Below are 17508 nucleotides of genomic sequence, written 5' to 3'. Positions count from 1 at the left end.
ACCGAAAATTATCGGTCATATCGGTAATCGGTTAACCGGTCGGTTAAATCGGTTTGGGCTTTTGTAAGCTTTTTATTAGACTTTTACTTGTTGCTAATTGGACAAAAAATTAATTGTTTTGGAGATCCAAATAGATTTTGTTGGGCTAAAGCATAAAATAGCTTATTAAAAATTAGTTATTTTAGAGTATATTTTTGACTAAAATAGCTTATTGAAGCTTTTTATTTTTTTTTATTTTTTATTTTTTTTATATTGATTCACTACAATAATAAATATAAAATTCTAAAAAATTAAAAATTAAAATAGCTTATTGGTCATATCGATTTTTCGATAAAAATTTTTTAACCGATTACCGACCGATAACTATCAGTTACTGTTAATATTGGTTCGGTTAAAGTCGATAATCGATTAATCTGCCCACCCCTAATTTTGCATGACTCTTCTGCTCAAAGTTGCAGATAATGCATCCTTTTGTTAAAATATGTACAAAACTTATTAGTTGTGAATATTAAAATCCTAAAATGTTGTTAAACCAACAAATCTTCTCAAAAAAGGACAAGATCATGGATTGAAAAGTTCAAAAAATAAAATAAAAAAATTATGAAGAATGATAATGGAATCTTCCAAAATACAAATTTATTCAAAGAAGACAAAGGACGAGGTACTGCAGGCGAAGCGGCGACGAAGAAACCCTGGTTTGAAAACTTGAAGGCACCATGGAAGAAATCAACGCTCAACGCTTCAACATCGACCGTTGGTCAAATACGTTAATATCACTGGTGCAGTTGTGAGTGACATGGGGTTTCCGTGAGTTTCCACGATTTTTTTGTTTCTAATTAATATTATTTAGGAAAATGAAATTTCCACACTTTGAAATGTCCAGGCCGAGGACCATATTCGTCAACTCACTATGCCGACTTAGCTTACCTTCAACAATGGGGGGCGGTGTTTATACTCTTCTGCCCTTCAAAATATCTTACTACTCTTCAACGCTTTTCATACCCTCCTTTCTTTCTTTTTTTTTTTTTTCCTTTTTTTTTTTTGGTTCCGTTTTATGTTTTATATTATCAGGGGAAAAAAAAAACTTTTCTAACCCACAAAAAAAAGAAAATTTTAAAAAAAATTATAAAACAAAACACATCCACAAAGCAACCCACAACTTTATATTTTATTTTTATCTATTTTGTTTCTATTATTATTGCCAAGCATCATCACCTTTCTAAAGTTACAAAAATTGTTAAAGTAGATATTTGCATGGTCGAACCGGATGGCGGAGTTCTCATGCAAAACAAGAAAAAAAATCACCGACCCAATCTCTAAAAAATTAAAAAACTTCTAATACTTAAGTCAGTAAAATATTTTAAAATAAATTGAATAGAGAGAGTTTTTGGAAAAGAAGGGACATACTTCATTTTAGGGGTAACCCCTATTCCTTTTTAGATAGGATTTTTAGAGGTGATTCTTAAATGCTTGCCATTTGACGGGCTAATAGTAGTTGTGTAATAATTAACTGTCAAAGTATATGTCGTGTAAATTTGCGGCCTGAGTATGCCTTTATGTAAAAATAGGCCTTAGGCTTTAGGCCATATGCTTATGTATTAAATCACCAAAACGAATTGCTCTCCAGTAATATGAATCCAAGTTTTAGGTTGGGCCTAAAACTTGGGGAATGTCTAGCTGAGTGTATTGGTTTTGGGTTAGCCTAATATTAATATTAGCCCAGCAAGGCCTGCAGTGCATCCTGTTGTTCTGCACAGTCGAGGTGTTAAGCTTTAACCCATCAGGCCCCTTTTGAAGTTGAGCTACTGACTTGACACATCACACAAGGTAAAGGATATAAGTGTGATGTCATGGGCTTCATAAATTGCACTTCTCAAAACTTTTCACTACGGAAAATGAAAAATAATAATATTTATTTTGCGGTCAAAATTTAAAATTAATGTACTTAATAGGAAGAATGTTAGGCTTATAAATAAATTTTACAAAAAAAATTTTACAAACTGATATGGCATAACATGATTGGATATAAGATAAGTTTAAATTTTGAAAAACCTAATTATATTGTGCCACATCAGTTTCTAAAAGTTTTTTTGTAAAATTTGTTTGTAAGCCTAACACTTATTTTTTAATAATGTATATGTGTCATCTACAACTAGTGGCGGAGCCACATCCCCCTCCCAGACATAAGGTCTACAAAAATTTGATTTATATATATATGTTAGAAAGCTGGAGGATAGAGTTTGAATTGATAGCCCCTAAAAATATTCAAAAGGCTAAAGTGCATACCACAAAAAAAAAAAAAAAAAAAAAAAACAATTATTCAAACCTAAAGCCATACCCAACAAATAAATAAATGCCTTACCAAATAAATAATTGAAGTGATCTCACCTATTGAGGACAAATTTTCATTTACACTTTTCACCTACCACAATTAGCATTCGCTGCACAGCTTCAGCAATCATTTGTGCTACTCTCATTCATTTTTACACACAAGGTGTGATTTTCTCTCACTTTCTTTATTATTTCTACCATTTTCACTTTCTCCATAGACTCTAGATCACTCCATTTCATCCCCACACGGAATGTATTCTAGTATATGTTTTGTTGTATAAGTCGATATAGGTTCATTTGTATAATACGACTTATATAACAACTTATGTATTGTAAAGAATCAAGTCAAGAAGCACAATATAACCCTAATATATAAAGAGAAAAAGAAAAAAAAATTATTGTCATTACATTCTAGTCTAGCATTCTAAATGAATGTCAAGCTTCTTCATTGTTTACGGCTACTCAATGGGTTAAGTGAAAGTGACACAGCATTATATTTTTAAAAACTAAAAAATAAAAAATTGACATGAGAGAAATAAGTATATTTTAACAACTAATTTTGTTATCTGTATATAAAAAGGGTAATTTATGGAGTAGTTAAAATTATCTTAAAAGTTAGGTGAAGTCATGTTTGTCGTGTTCAATGCACTGTTCTTTTTATTTGATATTACTTGAACAACAAGACTACAGACGAAACTTGCTAACATGGCCTCACTCTATGGTGTCATTATCGCCAACTAAAATTTCATCAGTTTCCGATTGAACATCTCTTCCCTAAGTTGCGATATTTTTAGCGGTGATGTGACCGGACATTTCCGACAATTGATTTTTGGTTGTTCAAGTTTGACCCAATCAATCATCTCGTATGATCAATATTTATAACATATTAACTTTCTTATTTGAGCAGCACCAATGGAAAAGAAACAAGTGTTGAAGCTGCTTTCAGGTTGGATATTTGGCATTGCAGCTGTGAGGTTGAAGCAATGGAGTGGATGTCCCACTTGTGCTTGGGGGGTGGGCGGGTGGATTAGTCAAACAGGGAAGTTGGGCATTCCCCTTCAAATAGGGAAGTCGCGGATAGTCAAAGACAACAGTGCCATGATTGGTATGGTTTCCATGGCCAAAATTGAACGTTGCTGCTCCAGTGGATGGCAAAGTATATCTTCATGATTTTTGCTGGGGTTCCTGGTTCCTCAACGTGGGCACTATAAGTGCAATCAAGAGTAGCCAAAATGACAACACGATTGTGGGTGGAAGGAAAATCATGAATAGTCCCATCTTTCACCGAGTACTACTTTATAATTCTCCCCCTTATATTAAATCTTACACATTTGTTTAAGTCAATATTAATTATATCTATTTAATTTTAATCAGTTAATTTCATGTTTGGACTTTCTTGCAATCATTAAATAAAATAAAATAAAATATATCCAGGGTTCATGAATCATGTATTTGTTGTAGAAGATTTTGGAGTTTCAGTAAGCTGTGATTGCTTATTTGATCTTGGGCTTGCTGCTGGGCTTAATCCCAACTTTTAAGCCCAATAATTGTGGTCTGGTACGAGGTGGTTATTATGCGTCCACCCATGACTGTGTTAAGCTGGCCGACAGCTAGGACCAGAATCCAAGGGATGTCGAGCTCAATTCAAGGAATCAAGGGCGGCTCAAGGTATTCTGAGGTTTAAAGGCCAAAAAGTCTAAATGCGACTTTTTTATTTTAATATAATGACAAGTTTCGCTTCGACGGTTTAGAAAAAGGAAAATGATTGATTTCTTCGCCTTCGATAGGCGGGTCTTTCTTTCATTTTTCTCATTTTCAAAATTACTGTTTTAGATCTATTTTAACAAAACGAGATAAAGCGTATAATTAAGAATTTGTGAGATGAAAGATTGATTCAAGTGACTCATATCTTACAATATTAATGGGTTACTTTCAATTACTCCTTTTATATATATATATATATATATATATATATATATATATTTTGTTTAATAAGATAATTGATCTAAATATTGATTTGAACTGTTACATTAGTCTTATAAAATAATTATACGATAAAAATGTAATTTATGACATCGACTTGTGTAATGTGTTTTAAGTGACTTCTCATATGAGTTACTTAAAAAAAAAAAGAAAAAAAACTTAAAATATATCAAGTCAATCAAAATGATATGAATGTGATAAATAAAAGTGAATAATAATATTACTCAAAGTTAAAATAATAATAATAATAAATAAAATAAGATATAAATGATGAATAGTGATCCTTTATATCCCAAGAATGACTTGTAACATCTCCTTTAAAATGAGGGAGAAGAAAAAATTGGAAGGAAAGCGATTTTAACTAAGATTTGGTTGTTCAAAATAAAAAAAAATATATATAAAAATAAAATAAAAAACACATTTTTTGGAGTTTTTCAAACTATCTATTTTTCATCAAAATTTTAAAATTAAATATAGACAATTAGAAAAAGTCCAAACTTTTTTTTTTTTTTTAGGGGATCTAAGCTGAATGCGTTTAAAAGGTCCAATGTGGATGCTATTTGCCACCAAAATCCACCAGGCACCAACCATATGCAATTAATCCACCTCTCTCTCTCTCTCTCTCTTTCTCTTTCTTTATATGGAACCCATAAAAGAAAAGTGAAGGGAAGAAGAAAGCTAACAAAAAATACTAGGAAATGGCCTAAAAAATTAACCCTTCGTGAAGCCCTATGGACAAAGAGAGAAATACAAACAGTGGAGTGTTGTTTATCTCTTTCGTCGCTGGCAATTCAGACCCTTTATCGTGCAACACAAACAAAGAGTTAAAAAGAGCAACAATTCAACAAAGATGACACAAAGTAAAAATAAAAAATAAAAAATAAAAATGGTTTCTCTAACTCTCTATCTCTCTCTCTCTCTCTCTCTCTCTCTGAGACCGAGCTTTCAAATGGTTCCTTTTAAGATTTGGACTGCATGAATATTAAAGACATTGGAAACGACAGAAAGTATAACACTGTATCCTATTTATTGCTTTATTCCAAAAAAAAGAAAAAAAAAGAAAGAAGATACCATAATATGATAAAAACAATTTGAAAAGGACCATTATTTTATGCCTCTCCCAGTCCCCTTTAGTTAAAAATTAAATAAAAGATAGATAAATTTATACCTCTCCTTCCGCTTGTCAGTGTGTTCTGTATTACATCCAACCCAATAGTTTAACCTTTGTTTGGTTTGGTTACATATCTAACTATCTAAGTGTTCAGTTATAAAATTTTTATTAATTATATGTATCTAAAATCATAGGCAGTTGATAATTATGGAACACATTGTCTATTTGCCCATTAAAGTCCCTCATGCCACCTAATGTAAATTATGTAATGAATTCTATAAAAAAAAAAAAAAAATTAAAAAAAAAACCCTTTCACCATTCACCTCAATTTCACTTATTCAGCTTTCAAGTGTATAAATTTCAAATAGTAGCATCGTACATTTATGTTGTTCCTTGTGTAGATATTTTCATTGTTTGATAGTAATTGATAGACAAGCTGCGAGTGAGACGATTTTCCAATTTTTGGAACTTTCCTACTAATTTCTATGGAGGTACGTGTTACATAATAACATTAGCTATATATATATATAGCTGGTGTTATAATTCACTACACTCTCAATTATTAAAGTATATGATAATATGAATTCTATGGGTTTATTGTAGTTTGAAGATTTATAATTTGTGTCTTTTTCGTAGCTCAAAACCTATAGAGTATAGTATATAGTCCACCATTATATGTTCTCTCTCTTCTCCTTTTTTTTGGTAAATTAAACGCTTTCCATTAATATAAAAGAAAACGAGATTAATTATTGAGCTCATTTACAGACTACGCACTGCCCATTATCAAAACCTTTAACTTTAAATGAAAAAAGTGTACACGTGTTGCATGGATGGGAGGCTGGGAGCCCACCTTGCTGGGTGTTTTACTGTGGAAACGTGAGAGTTAAACAAAATAGCAATAGCAGCTACAAGGTAGTGCATTAACTGTTTGCGTATTCTATATTGAGGGAGGGAGGATCAGGAGGGCGCAGAGACAGAGGAGGAATGGGGGACACCGAAGGAGGCGTACGGCGTATGTTTCAGGCGGACAGGACGGCAACACTTATGATAGAAGAGAGAGAGAGAGAGAGAGAGAGAGAGAGAGGGGTTGGCATTGGCATTGCTTGTGGCTCCTCTGTTTTCGATGTTTACCTTTCTATTTCTTTTCCGACCTTCCCAATACTTATGACCTGTCCCTTCTGTACCTCACTACTCACTACCCAGTACCAATTACCAATACTTTCTTTTTTTCTTTTTTTCTTTTTTTTTTTTCGTTTTTAAATTATTCTTTGTTATCAAGGTTGAGTATATGAAAAATGAGAAAGGCTATTTACATTCATATTTTTATATTATTATTAAATTTTAATTTTAATAATAATTTTAAATCATATCAAAAAATGTAAAAATAAAAGTGTAAAGAGTAGGAGTGTGTTGTATTGCCTCTGTTTGCCCAATGGCCAAAAAAAAAAATTTCTTATATTATTCTTCTCAAAATGAATTCCCAATATTTTTACTTTTTATATTGCATTAATTATTATTTTTTATTATTTAAATAAAAAGATCACTACAAAACAAATTTTTTTTTTTTCATTTTTTTCATACAAAACTTTTTTTTTTTTTCTTACATCAATTAAATCTACTACAGTTTCAGGTTGCCTTGATAAACTTTAAAGTTTAAAGTGATAAATTTAAATGAGGTATTTTGACATTTAAACATTAATTACATAATATTTATTTAAAACCCATTTTTTCGCCTTTGGAATCCAAAATTACTAATTATAAACATAATATTTGACTAGTATGCTTTTATGTGTATAATACTAATTTATGTTTTGTTGACATTCTACAACTAACAAGACTTGTGTTTTTTTTTTTTACCATAATCGGGGCTTTAATAATAATCAATTACGAGTCCAATAATAATTTTAAAAATTACATTATTTTTTGAGTGATACAATAAAAACTTCTAACGAATAATTCGTTAAACTCAATCCCGTAAATTTTGTTGTGGCAATACCTTTTTTTCCCTTAGCATTGTTTTAGACTCAATAATACCTTCTTCATCTTTAGGAAGAAGATGAAGAAGGGATTAAACTATTATTGACCAGATTTAGTAATTGTTTTGTCGGAGCTATATTATTGACCAGATTTACACTCCTTTTTTGTCCGAAACCATCCATTTTTGTCCTATTGAGTAATCTATCACCAAAAAGGTTTTGTTTATATATATGAATTGATTGGAATTGTTGCGAAATTTCTTGCCACTTTTTCAGTGCGATGATGGAATTGTCCAGACCACGCAACAAACAAAACATACGATGCCCATGCTAGCTTTGCAAGTGAGGTTCACTTTCATTTGTCCTTTATTCGCATTTTGGCGCTAAAACCTATCTTCAATTTTCTTCCATAAGATGTGTGACATTTGATGAAATGGACAATGCCTTCCATTTGCATTACAAAAAATTCTGAGATTCATTGCTGCTCCACTTCAATCATTTTTCAATGTTTGTTTGTTTGTTTATGTATTTTGGGTTTTTTCTTTTGAGAAAAAAAAAAAAAAAAAAAGTTTCTCACATGGGGTGAAAACTGTTTTGCATTTAAGTTATTTGTTATTATTATTTTTTTTTACTCACAGAAAACCCAAAAAATATAACAAAGAAATCCGTCTTTTATGCTATTATGGCACGTTTAATTGTGTTTAGGGTAATTACCTTTTACCACATAAGCTACAGTGCTTTGATACTTTTATTTCATGAATTGCCAACTATAACATCTGACTCTATCAAACTATCATCTTATGACAAAAAGCTTCATTCTGTCAGTCAAATAAGTTAAAATTGATAGTTAACGGTGATTAGCGCAAAATTATCATTGACATTCATGTTTGTGCTATGATAAAAGTAACACCAACATATGTTTTTGTTCCGACTTCCAACAAACCCGGGCAATTTAGCATATTAGCAACATGAATTTGTATTAAAAAATAAATAAAAAAATGAGAAAAGAAAAGACAGCCTTAGGATGGTCGACCTATGAAGCTAAAGTCTTGTAAAGGTCATAATAGGCCCAAACAATTGTTGTACGAAAAATTTCACGGGTTTTCCTGAACTCCGGTTCCCACTTCAAGACAATATCCAAGTTCTCCTCTGTTCTGTGGTAGGTGAAAAAAATCGAAGTTACATTAATGGGCTTGTTTGTGAAGACGATCCTTTTAAATTATTATTTTTTATTTTTTATTTGATACTATTAACACAAAACTCAACTCATTTTTTCAACTCTATTCAAAATTTTATATTCTTCAAACAGCCTAAATATAATTTAAACTCTTTTTTCTCCTCAATATTCGCAATTTTGAATTCAATTTTTATTACACAAACGAGGCCGGGATTTCAAACAAGTTTTTATTACACAAATTCATATGAATGGTAGTGAAATGTGGCATGTTTTGAATAAAATTTCAAAAAATAAATTTAATTATTTTGGAAAAACTTCGATACATTTAATTAAAAGTTTTTAAACTTTAGATAATACTTTCAAAACGTGTAGAAATTCAAGGAGTTTTGTGAAGTTTCCCTTAATAACTACTTTGATTAAATATCACGTGCACTCTGCCAAGTTCCGTACTGAGAATAACTTTTACAAGGTCTTAGTATAAATCAAGGCCTTGTTTGTTAAACAATAAGGCCTTCTTAGATGCATTGTAAAAATAAAATAATGATTGGTATAAAAAAGTAAAAAAGTGGTATTGAAAAAGTGAAAAATTTTGTTTTGTAGTTTTTTTTTTTATTTAAATAGTAATAAAAAATAAATTATGTGATATAAAAAGTGAGAATGTTTTGATGTTAATTTTTTTGAAAAATGAGATGAATAGTGTGGTGGTAATGGGTTGTTTGCAAGTTTTTTGTGCCCTCCAATGAGAGGTTGACATATCAGGATGAAAAATAAAAAAAATAAAGTGTTACTAAGGTTTTGTTTGTTTTGGCGTAAATGATTTTCTGAAAAATGTTTTCCGTATTATATATTTGGTGGACGGAAAATAATAGTCAACATAAAATATTTTATGTTTGACTGAAAAAAGCTTATTTAATTTTCGAAAAAAATTGTTTTCATTTTTGAAAATTGTAAACCATTTTTTTGAGTTTGACCATTTCATTCTCAAATCGACATACCCATCTAGAACCTCCCCAGGACTTCACAAGCCCAATGTTAGGACCTCACTTGAACCTGACCGAAACACTGCCAAGACCCGGTTGGAACCCCGCCAAGACTCGATCGGGACTTGATCGGGTCCCACCAGGACATGGTTAGGGTATTTTTTCATAATTTAAAGTATATATATATATATATATATATATATATATATATATATATATATATTACAAAAAAAATGTTTTCCACTGAAAACATTTTTCGTCGAAATAAATGGAGCTTAAAATAGTGAATCTGACCCTTCTAACACTTATCTATGAAAACAAAAAACCTATCCATTTACTTATAGGGAATGCTAGATATTCTCCTAATTGTATGTGAATATTGTTTTATAAAAAAAATGACGTTTATTTCTCACTCGATTTAAAAAAATAATATTCACCTAGAATTAATAGAACATCAAGAGATCACATAACATTTTCGGTTACTTAACATATGGTATTATGGCAACATTTAATTTTTTTCGTTCCAAGCTGAGGTGTCAACTTCTCATTGGATAACACAAAAATACTTGGTTTGTATTAAGACGTTATATAAGTAATTCTCAAAAATAATATTACTACCATCGTCAAATAAAATCATAAACAAATGCTACACATTCAACAATAATACTAAATGTCACTCTCGTGTCATCCTTATATTATATTAATATTAATGTAACTTTTAAAATTATTATTAAAATTGATGTAATTGAATAATAATTTTAAAAATCAAGTCAATTTTAAAATAATTAAAAAAAAAAACATAAATCACAGGTCTCCCCGTGGCCTCTGGCATTACTTCACAGTCAAACAGTTCTTGTCATCCTTTCTTATTTTTCTTTACACTCAACAGTTCATGATCCTCATGTCATCCGGTTGACTGAGAAGTTCTCTCCCATCGTTCCACGCGTCCAAATGCCTGAAAGCCGTGACACAGCGAGTGACCCTATCACTACCCACCGATTCCCACCAATGAAGTATAAAAAAACATCTCTCTGTCGCGCGTTGCACAATTTTCCATTCCTACATGGACAATCCCGTTTTAGATGGTCAACGCCTGTGCTGTCTAAACACCAACCCACAACGCCTCTTAGGCGCGTCCACCACACATTCCAAACACAAACTCATAAACTTTCCGAGCGTGGGTTCAAGAGCTTTAGATGTAAGTGAGGCGACGAGACAATATCCCAAAACTGCAAAAATTGATAGGCTTTCGTAGCTATTATATACCACGGATACCCGAATACGTATCGGACCGAAACGTATCACTCTTTTGCTTTTTTGTTTATGCAAGTGTATCAGTCTTTTTGCTACTTTCCCTTTATGCGAGCACTGCGCAGCGTGCAGATACTCTTTAATACAGATTCTATATAAGGGATTTGCTTATTTTCGTGCGCAGACTCGGCCAGTGTGCGTTACATACATATATACTTACAGATATTCCACTTTCCTGCGCGCCAAACACCCTAATATTGTCCTTTATTTATTGTGGAAAATATTGGGAGTGGAATTCAACTTAGAAAAGAAAGAAAAGAAAAACCAGGAAAGAAAGGACAGGCGTGGAGGGCGTCTCAGATAAAACCCTTCGCCTGCTTACTCCATTTGGGTCTCTCTCTCTCTCTGTCTCTTTCTGAATATTGTAAAGTGGTGGAGAGAAACATATGCAGAGGATGAATATTGATATGGGTCTGAGTTCAAGCTTTAAACTTTTCGTGGTATAATGAGCACAGGCCTCAATCTCTTCTTCTTAGAAGGTGATGGCTCTGCAAGAAGAAGAAACCCAACAGCTGCAAAGTCCACCAATGCTCCTTGATACTCTGTTCTGTGCGGAAGAGAGTTTTGAAGAAGAGAATGGTGTGGAGGAAGAAGAGAAAGAGAGTGAGAACCATGATGAAAATGTGAAAAGGCACTCACTTTTCCCTTTGGTTTTGGTAGAGAATGACTTGGGGTGGGAGGACGAAGAGCTTGTTTCTCTAATCTCCAAAGAGGAAGATACCCACGTGTGTTTGAGCAGTCTGGTCTCAGATGGGTCTCTAATGGTGGCCAGGAAAGGGGCTGTGGATTGGATTTTGACGGTTAAAGCGCACTATGGGTTTTCTGCTTTGACTGCTGTTCTTGCTGTGAATTACTTTGATAGGTTTGCTTCAAGCCGGACGTTTCAGAGGGAAATTCCCTGGATGAGTCAACTCGCCGCCGTGGCTTGTCTCTCTCTGGCTGCCAAGGTGGAGGAGATCGACGTGCCACTTCTCTTAGACCTGCAAGTATGTGAGATTTATCCATGCAACCTGGGTGTTTGTTAAATGTGATAATGTTTGTTTCCTGTATTTGCCATATGTTTTAATGTGGGGTTCCGTGTCATTTTTAGGTGGGGGAATCAAAGTATGTGTTTGAAGCAAAGACAATTCAGAGAATGGAGCTTCTGGTGCTGTCCACTCTTAAGTGGAGGATGAACCCGGTGACGCCAATTTCCTTCTTTGATCACATTATCAGGAGGCTCGGCTTGAAGAACCACTTGCATTGGGAGTTTCTGTGGATGTGTGAGCGTCTTACTCTCTCTCTTGTTGCCGGTAAGCTATGAAATAGTTATTTGCTTTGTTGTCTATGAAATTGCCCATATGCAACAGATATTGAAAATCGGAGATATATTCATTTATGATCTTCCTCTACTTCTGATTTTGTCTTTAATATTGGGTTTTGGTTCCAGATCCAAGGGTTATGAGTTATGTTCCTTCTGTATTAGCTACTGCAACAATGCTTCGTGTAATCGAGGATATTGAGCCGTGTAATCCACTGGAATATCAGAACCAGCTTATGAGTGTACTTAAAGTCAGTAAGGTGTGTATCTAATTACATGGTTTCTATGTTTCATGGAACTCCTCCTTTTGCAAATTTTTTCCAAATAGTCTATCTATTAGTTAAGAGCTTGATTTGATGATGGCTTTAACAGGAAATAGTTTGTGGGTGCTATAAGCTCATCCTGGAATTGTCAGAGAGCCACGGCCACATTCACAACCAAAGCCACAATCGCAAGCATCTCTCCATACCTAGCAGCCCAAATGGCGTCATTGATGCAATTTTTAGCTGTGATAGCTCCAATGAATCTTGGGCTGTGGCGTCATCCGATTCATCGGCACTGCGACCAGAGTTTCCTTTCAAAAGGAGCAGAGCGCAGGATAGCGCCAATGAAGCATGGGCTGTGGCGTCCGCTTCCTCGTCACGGACACCAGAGCCTCCTTTCAAAAGGAGCAGAGCACAGGATCAGCAGATGCGGTTGCCTTCACTAAATCGTGTGTCTGTGGGTGTGCTTAGTAGCCCTCGTTAATCTTCCTTTGTCTCAATGTCTACTATTAAACATGGCATGATACAATTTCTCTTTCACATATTATTAGCAATATCTCTTTTGAAGGCGCAATTATGTTGTGTTCTATGATTTATCGTTGCATTTCTGGCTGAATCTATGATAATGAATATGGAGATCGTATTTTACTTCCCCATTTTCTGATTTAAGTTCGGAGGTAGGATGAATACAAAAGGAACGGTGAGTGTGTTGCTTTACCTCATCTCATAGTTTTTCTTTTACTACATTTTGAGATAATTTGAATATCACATGCGTATAGATAACATAATTCCAAGACTTTTTCTTTATCTGCATAAATTGCTTTTTCCCAGCCATTTGATCTCATTAATTTTGGTGGTAGTGGAACCTTAATTTAGATAGGCAACAAAAAGTCTTTGGTTTGTTCTCTTAATTGGACACACTGATTACTTGACAGCTTTAGGGAAAAAAAAAAAAAAAACAGGCAGGTGAAAGCTGAATGGTACTTGTTTAGTGGTCTGTTACTTAAGAAGATAGATCAATTGGAATTCTGAAACCCCAAGGTCTAAAATATTCTTTAGATTAGGTAACTGGATTTGAGAGCTCCTCCAAAAAGGTCAAAACTCAATAGCAAAAGTCTTAGTAAACAACAACCAAGTCGGTGCTAGCTGACTATCTCTTCGTGTTCTGAAAACATCTCTCTCTTCCAGAACTGCCTAGATTTACAAAACGAAACTAATCTAGCATTTTAAAATAGTCTAGACATGTCTGTTGTGCTAAACTATATAATATATTTGACAAATACTGCGAGCCCATTTATACTCCTAGTAATGTGTTCTGTATATTGTGCTCCACATATATAAGGAATCTTTTCTGTGTGGATAACTGGTCCAAAACCTAAGCTTGATAGTAAAACACGTTAAACTTTGTTTCCATTTAATAAGCTTGACTTGAGCAGTAAACAAATATTTGAATGTCATCCGATTCTTACTTTCGCAACCCTCATTTTGGTTTTAATGGGTAAATAAATAATTTGTCATCTTAACCTGCCTGATTTTTTCTATTTGTATTATTTAGGGGTACCCTGTTAAAACTAATATGATTTGTGTGCGGTATAGCATCTTAGATTTCGAATATGAATTGTTAAATAAAAGATCGATTGAGTAAGCACTTAGAAGTTAGGTTTTGCTGCAAGTCTTTGCATATAATGTGCTTTGCAATTTCTTGACCATATTTTTTCTAATCTGCCTATGGCACTAATTAAGTTTGGAATTAAGAGCAGAAGTAGACCAGTTTTAAAGTATCCATAATGACATGCTGTGTGTTTACCGGTTTATTGATACGAGTTTTTGTGATAATGAAAGTGAAAGTTTTAGGAAACCCCTCCTCATTCATGAAAGGAACAAGAAAGGACATGAATTTCTTTGTTGCATTTTGATCCTTAGAACCACACACACAACCCTGGAAAAGATAAAAGGTGGAGGGAGGCTGAGAATACAGGTATGGGAAGTTGGGTAACCTTTAGATCTTGTGGGGAATCGGATGATGTCCATTATGAATAAATTTTTATTGGAAAAAGTGTTCTAGGAAATTTGTATAAGAACAACACTAACTGCCAGGACAGCAGAAAAAAAGGTGTTTTGATACTTTGAACCACCGAGAAAACCTGAAAAGCTTAAAGGTTGAAGAAGAATATTGGAAATTTTGAGAGTGGCCAATGAATAGATGGTAACTTTTTGATTTTGTGGGGATGGCTTGTGGCTCTACTTTAGCTTTTACTCCTAAAGTTTGTTATAGTTCGGCATAGATTACATTATATATCTTTTATTATCATAATTCGTGTGTGTGTGTGTGTGTGTGTGTGAGAGAGAGAGAGAGAGAAAGATGGAGATTTTCAACGCAACAGCTAAGCTGGTTAACCCCTGTCGCTAGAATCATGTGATGTCTGCTCTGCTGCTTTGAATTCTCTAGCGCTGACAGTCTCGAATCCATTGCTAAGACTTTGGAAATTTGTTGTAGTTTTGAGAAGTTTTGGGTAAATTTCTTTAAACATTTTGAATGTGCATATGCTAAGATATGTGGTGGAGATGGAGGGCATGAGTGGGAGAACATTAATAATCATAGTTCATAAGTGAAATAGGTAGGAATAGTAGTAATAACAGGGAAGCAATAGCCAGATGGCATGCACCGCATTATGAAAATGACCCCTCCATTAGCTCACCAATCATCAACTCCCTAAGGCAAGGGGCGCAGCCGGGTCCTAGAAACATGCATGCACATTTATGCGTCTTCTAGTCACTAATTATTGCTTTGGCCGGCTGGTTAAGGCGTACGACTACCAAGTGCATGGGAAAACCCTGCACTAACGGAAGAAAAACAAAAACAAAAAATCTTTGCATTATGGTTGGTTAATGTTGCATAAATTTCAAAAGCCATAATTTTGGTTAGTTGGAGAGGCAGAGCCAGGGTCACATTACACTGTTATCATATTGGGTTTTTGCCAATGCAATATTTGCTGGCCGGCTATGGGGGAACAAGCATATGGGGAGTAGGACCTACAATTCCTCATGCATGAAATTTATAAAGTTTTGGTTGAGGGGTCTGACTTGTTTATTTAAATGAATTTGATTATGATTTACTTATATATCATCATGCGAACATAAATTGTTACTCCTAATGGGGAGCAATGATCAAGATCCTCTTTGTTTCTAGTTAAGAGACTTATCTGACTATACTATGATAGTCTTGGTCGCTTTACACAGTTGGAGTAAAACGACCAACTTAAATTTTTAACTATCTTCAAGATCCCGGGCTGTACATGGCCTTTAATTAGTCTTTTTCTTTGCCATGAATCGTAGTCCCTCCGGCAGAAACTAAATTTGGTTAATCTACTCTTAGATTATCTAAGATAAAAGCAATGGTTTACACATTAATGACCCCAAGAATTCCTTGAAAAGCATCAAGAATTGTAGAGTAGTTAAGCTGTAAATGAGTTTAATCTATTAATTTCAAAATTTGCAATGATGAATGCACTTTAATCTAGATGGTTAAACAATGAAAAATTGGAGTTAGGAACATAGTGTGCAATGGTTTACACATTAATGACCCCAAGAATTCCTTGAAAAGCATCAAGAATTGTAGAGTAGTTAAGCTGTAAATGAGTTTAATCTATTAATTTCAAAATTTGCAATGATGAATGCACTTTAATCTAGATGGTTAAACAATGAAAAATTGGAGTTAGGAACATAGTGGATGGTGATTAAAAGAAGATCTTTGTCTGTCTAGTATTACTTCTTTGTCTTCACTTGCTTTGCCTTTAGGTGCGATATTTCTTTCTTCAATTCTTCTGTTTCTTAAAAAATTAGCCTTCTTTTAACATATTACTTTATAGAAACAAAATAAGTGATGCTGGACATATTAAAGATGGTGATGATACAACACCAGAGTACATGGTACACGTGAGACAACATAATTCAGAAGTGGTTGAGAACAGCTAGTAGTGGTTGAGAACAGCGAGAAAAGTCTTATGGGTGGAATTGTCAAAAGCATAGTACTCCCTTGTTTCTTTTGATGGTGAATCTGAAATAGGGAAACAGTTTAACTATTCGAAGTAAAAACTTAATAAATCTTGTACTTTTTTTTTTCCCTGGAGCAAATACAACCAACAAAACTAATGAAAGCAAGGAAATAAAAAATAAAAAAAGAGAAGGAAACGACAAGAAAGGGAGAACCTAGGGTGGGAGGGGGGCAGAGAGAGAGAGATTGATAGTGTAGATGATTATACATATCTTATAATGATAAAAATGTATATAGAGATAACTATAGAGTTCGAGCAAAGATATATACACAAACAAGAGAACAGATTTTTTCATAAATCATGAGAGATTACAATGATTACAAATATTTTACATATGGGAATTGCTTTTTTTAGTTGGTTGCCAATTATGACTAAATTGCTCTTTCCTTATAGATGCTGTCAAATATGAGCTTGAAGATGTGATCAAATGTGATTTGGATTATGAATCTATATATGTTGAACAATCAGGAGGAGAATTTTAGGAACAGAACAATCTGTAGAACATGAGCTTGATTCTTTCCTTGTAGATGTGGTCAAATGTAAAATGGATTTCGAGTCTTTGTATAGTGAACAATCGGTAGGAGAATCTGTAGGAGCAAAACAATTTGTATATTTATGGGAGATGTATATCCCAGTAACATTTTTCATGGGATAAAGTTTAGATGGTTGTGCTTAGGGCTAGGCCTCTCAGCATAATTGATCAGTATCAAATTGCAGCAAGACAAATCGAGCAAATAAGGCTAATTTAGGTAACAAGCGAGGACAAAATTAGAATTTTAGGAAGGGGCAAAACTAAAAAGAAAAGAGAGACACAGAGAGTTTGTAATTGCAAATTCACCATGTGAAATGCCCCTAGTTGTTCATCAATGACCTTTACCTAACATGAAAAATGCAAAAAAAATCAACGGTAGCAAATTTCTGCCACAGGTCCTTAAATAAAGCTCTCTGACATCCCCAGCTACTGTTGGAAATATCAAAATACCAAGATCTGCATATAGCCGAGTTCCTAGATACATTGAAG

General features: G+C 33.6%; 1 protein-coding gene across 1 annotated transcript; it reads left to right on the top strand.

Moving 5' to 3' along the window:
- The first annotated feature begins 10942 nt into the window (after window positions 1–10942).
- On the top strand, window positions 10943–13089 carry CYCD3;2 (CYCLIN D3;2). Its single transcript, XM_059600820.2, has 4 exons — window positions 10943–11855; window positions 11960–12161; window positions 12299–12429; window positions 12542–13089. Exons 1-4 carry the CDS (start codon window positions 11352–11354, stop codon window positions 12914–12916), a joined length of 1212 nt encoding a protein of 403 aa, XP_059456803.1. The 5' UTR covers window positions 10943–11351; the 3' UTR covers window positions 12917–13089.
- Window positions 13090–17508: the final 4419 nt, after the last annotated feature.

The sequence above is a fragment of the Corylus avellana genome, chromosome 6, assembly GCF_965113065.1.
Source record: "Corylus avellana chromosome 6, dhCorAvel1.hap1.2, whole genome shotgun sequence".
NCBI classification, from domain to species: Eukaryota; Viridiplantae; Streptophyta; class Magnoliopsida; order Fagales; family Betulaceae; genus Corylus; species Corylus avellana.
This window is presented reverse-complemented; position numbering and strand designations above follow the sequence as displayed.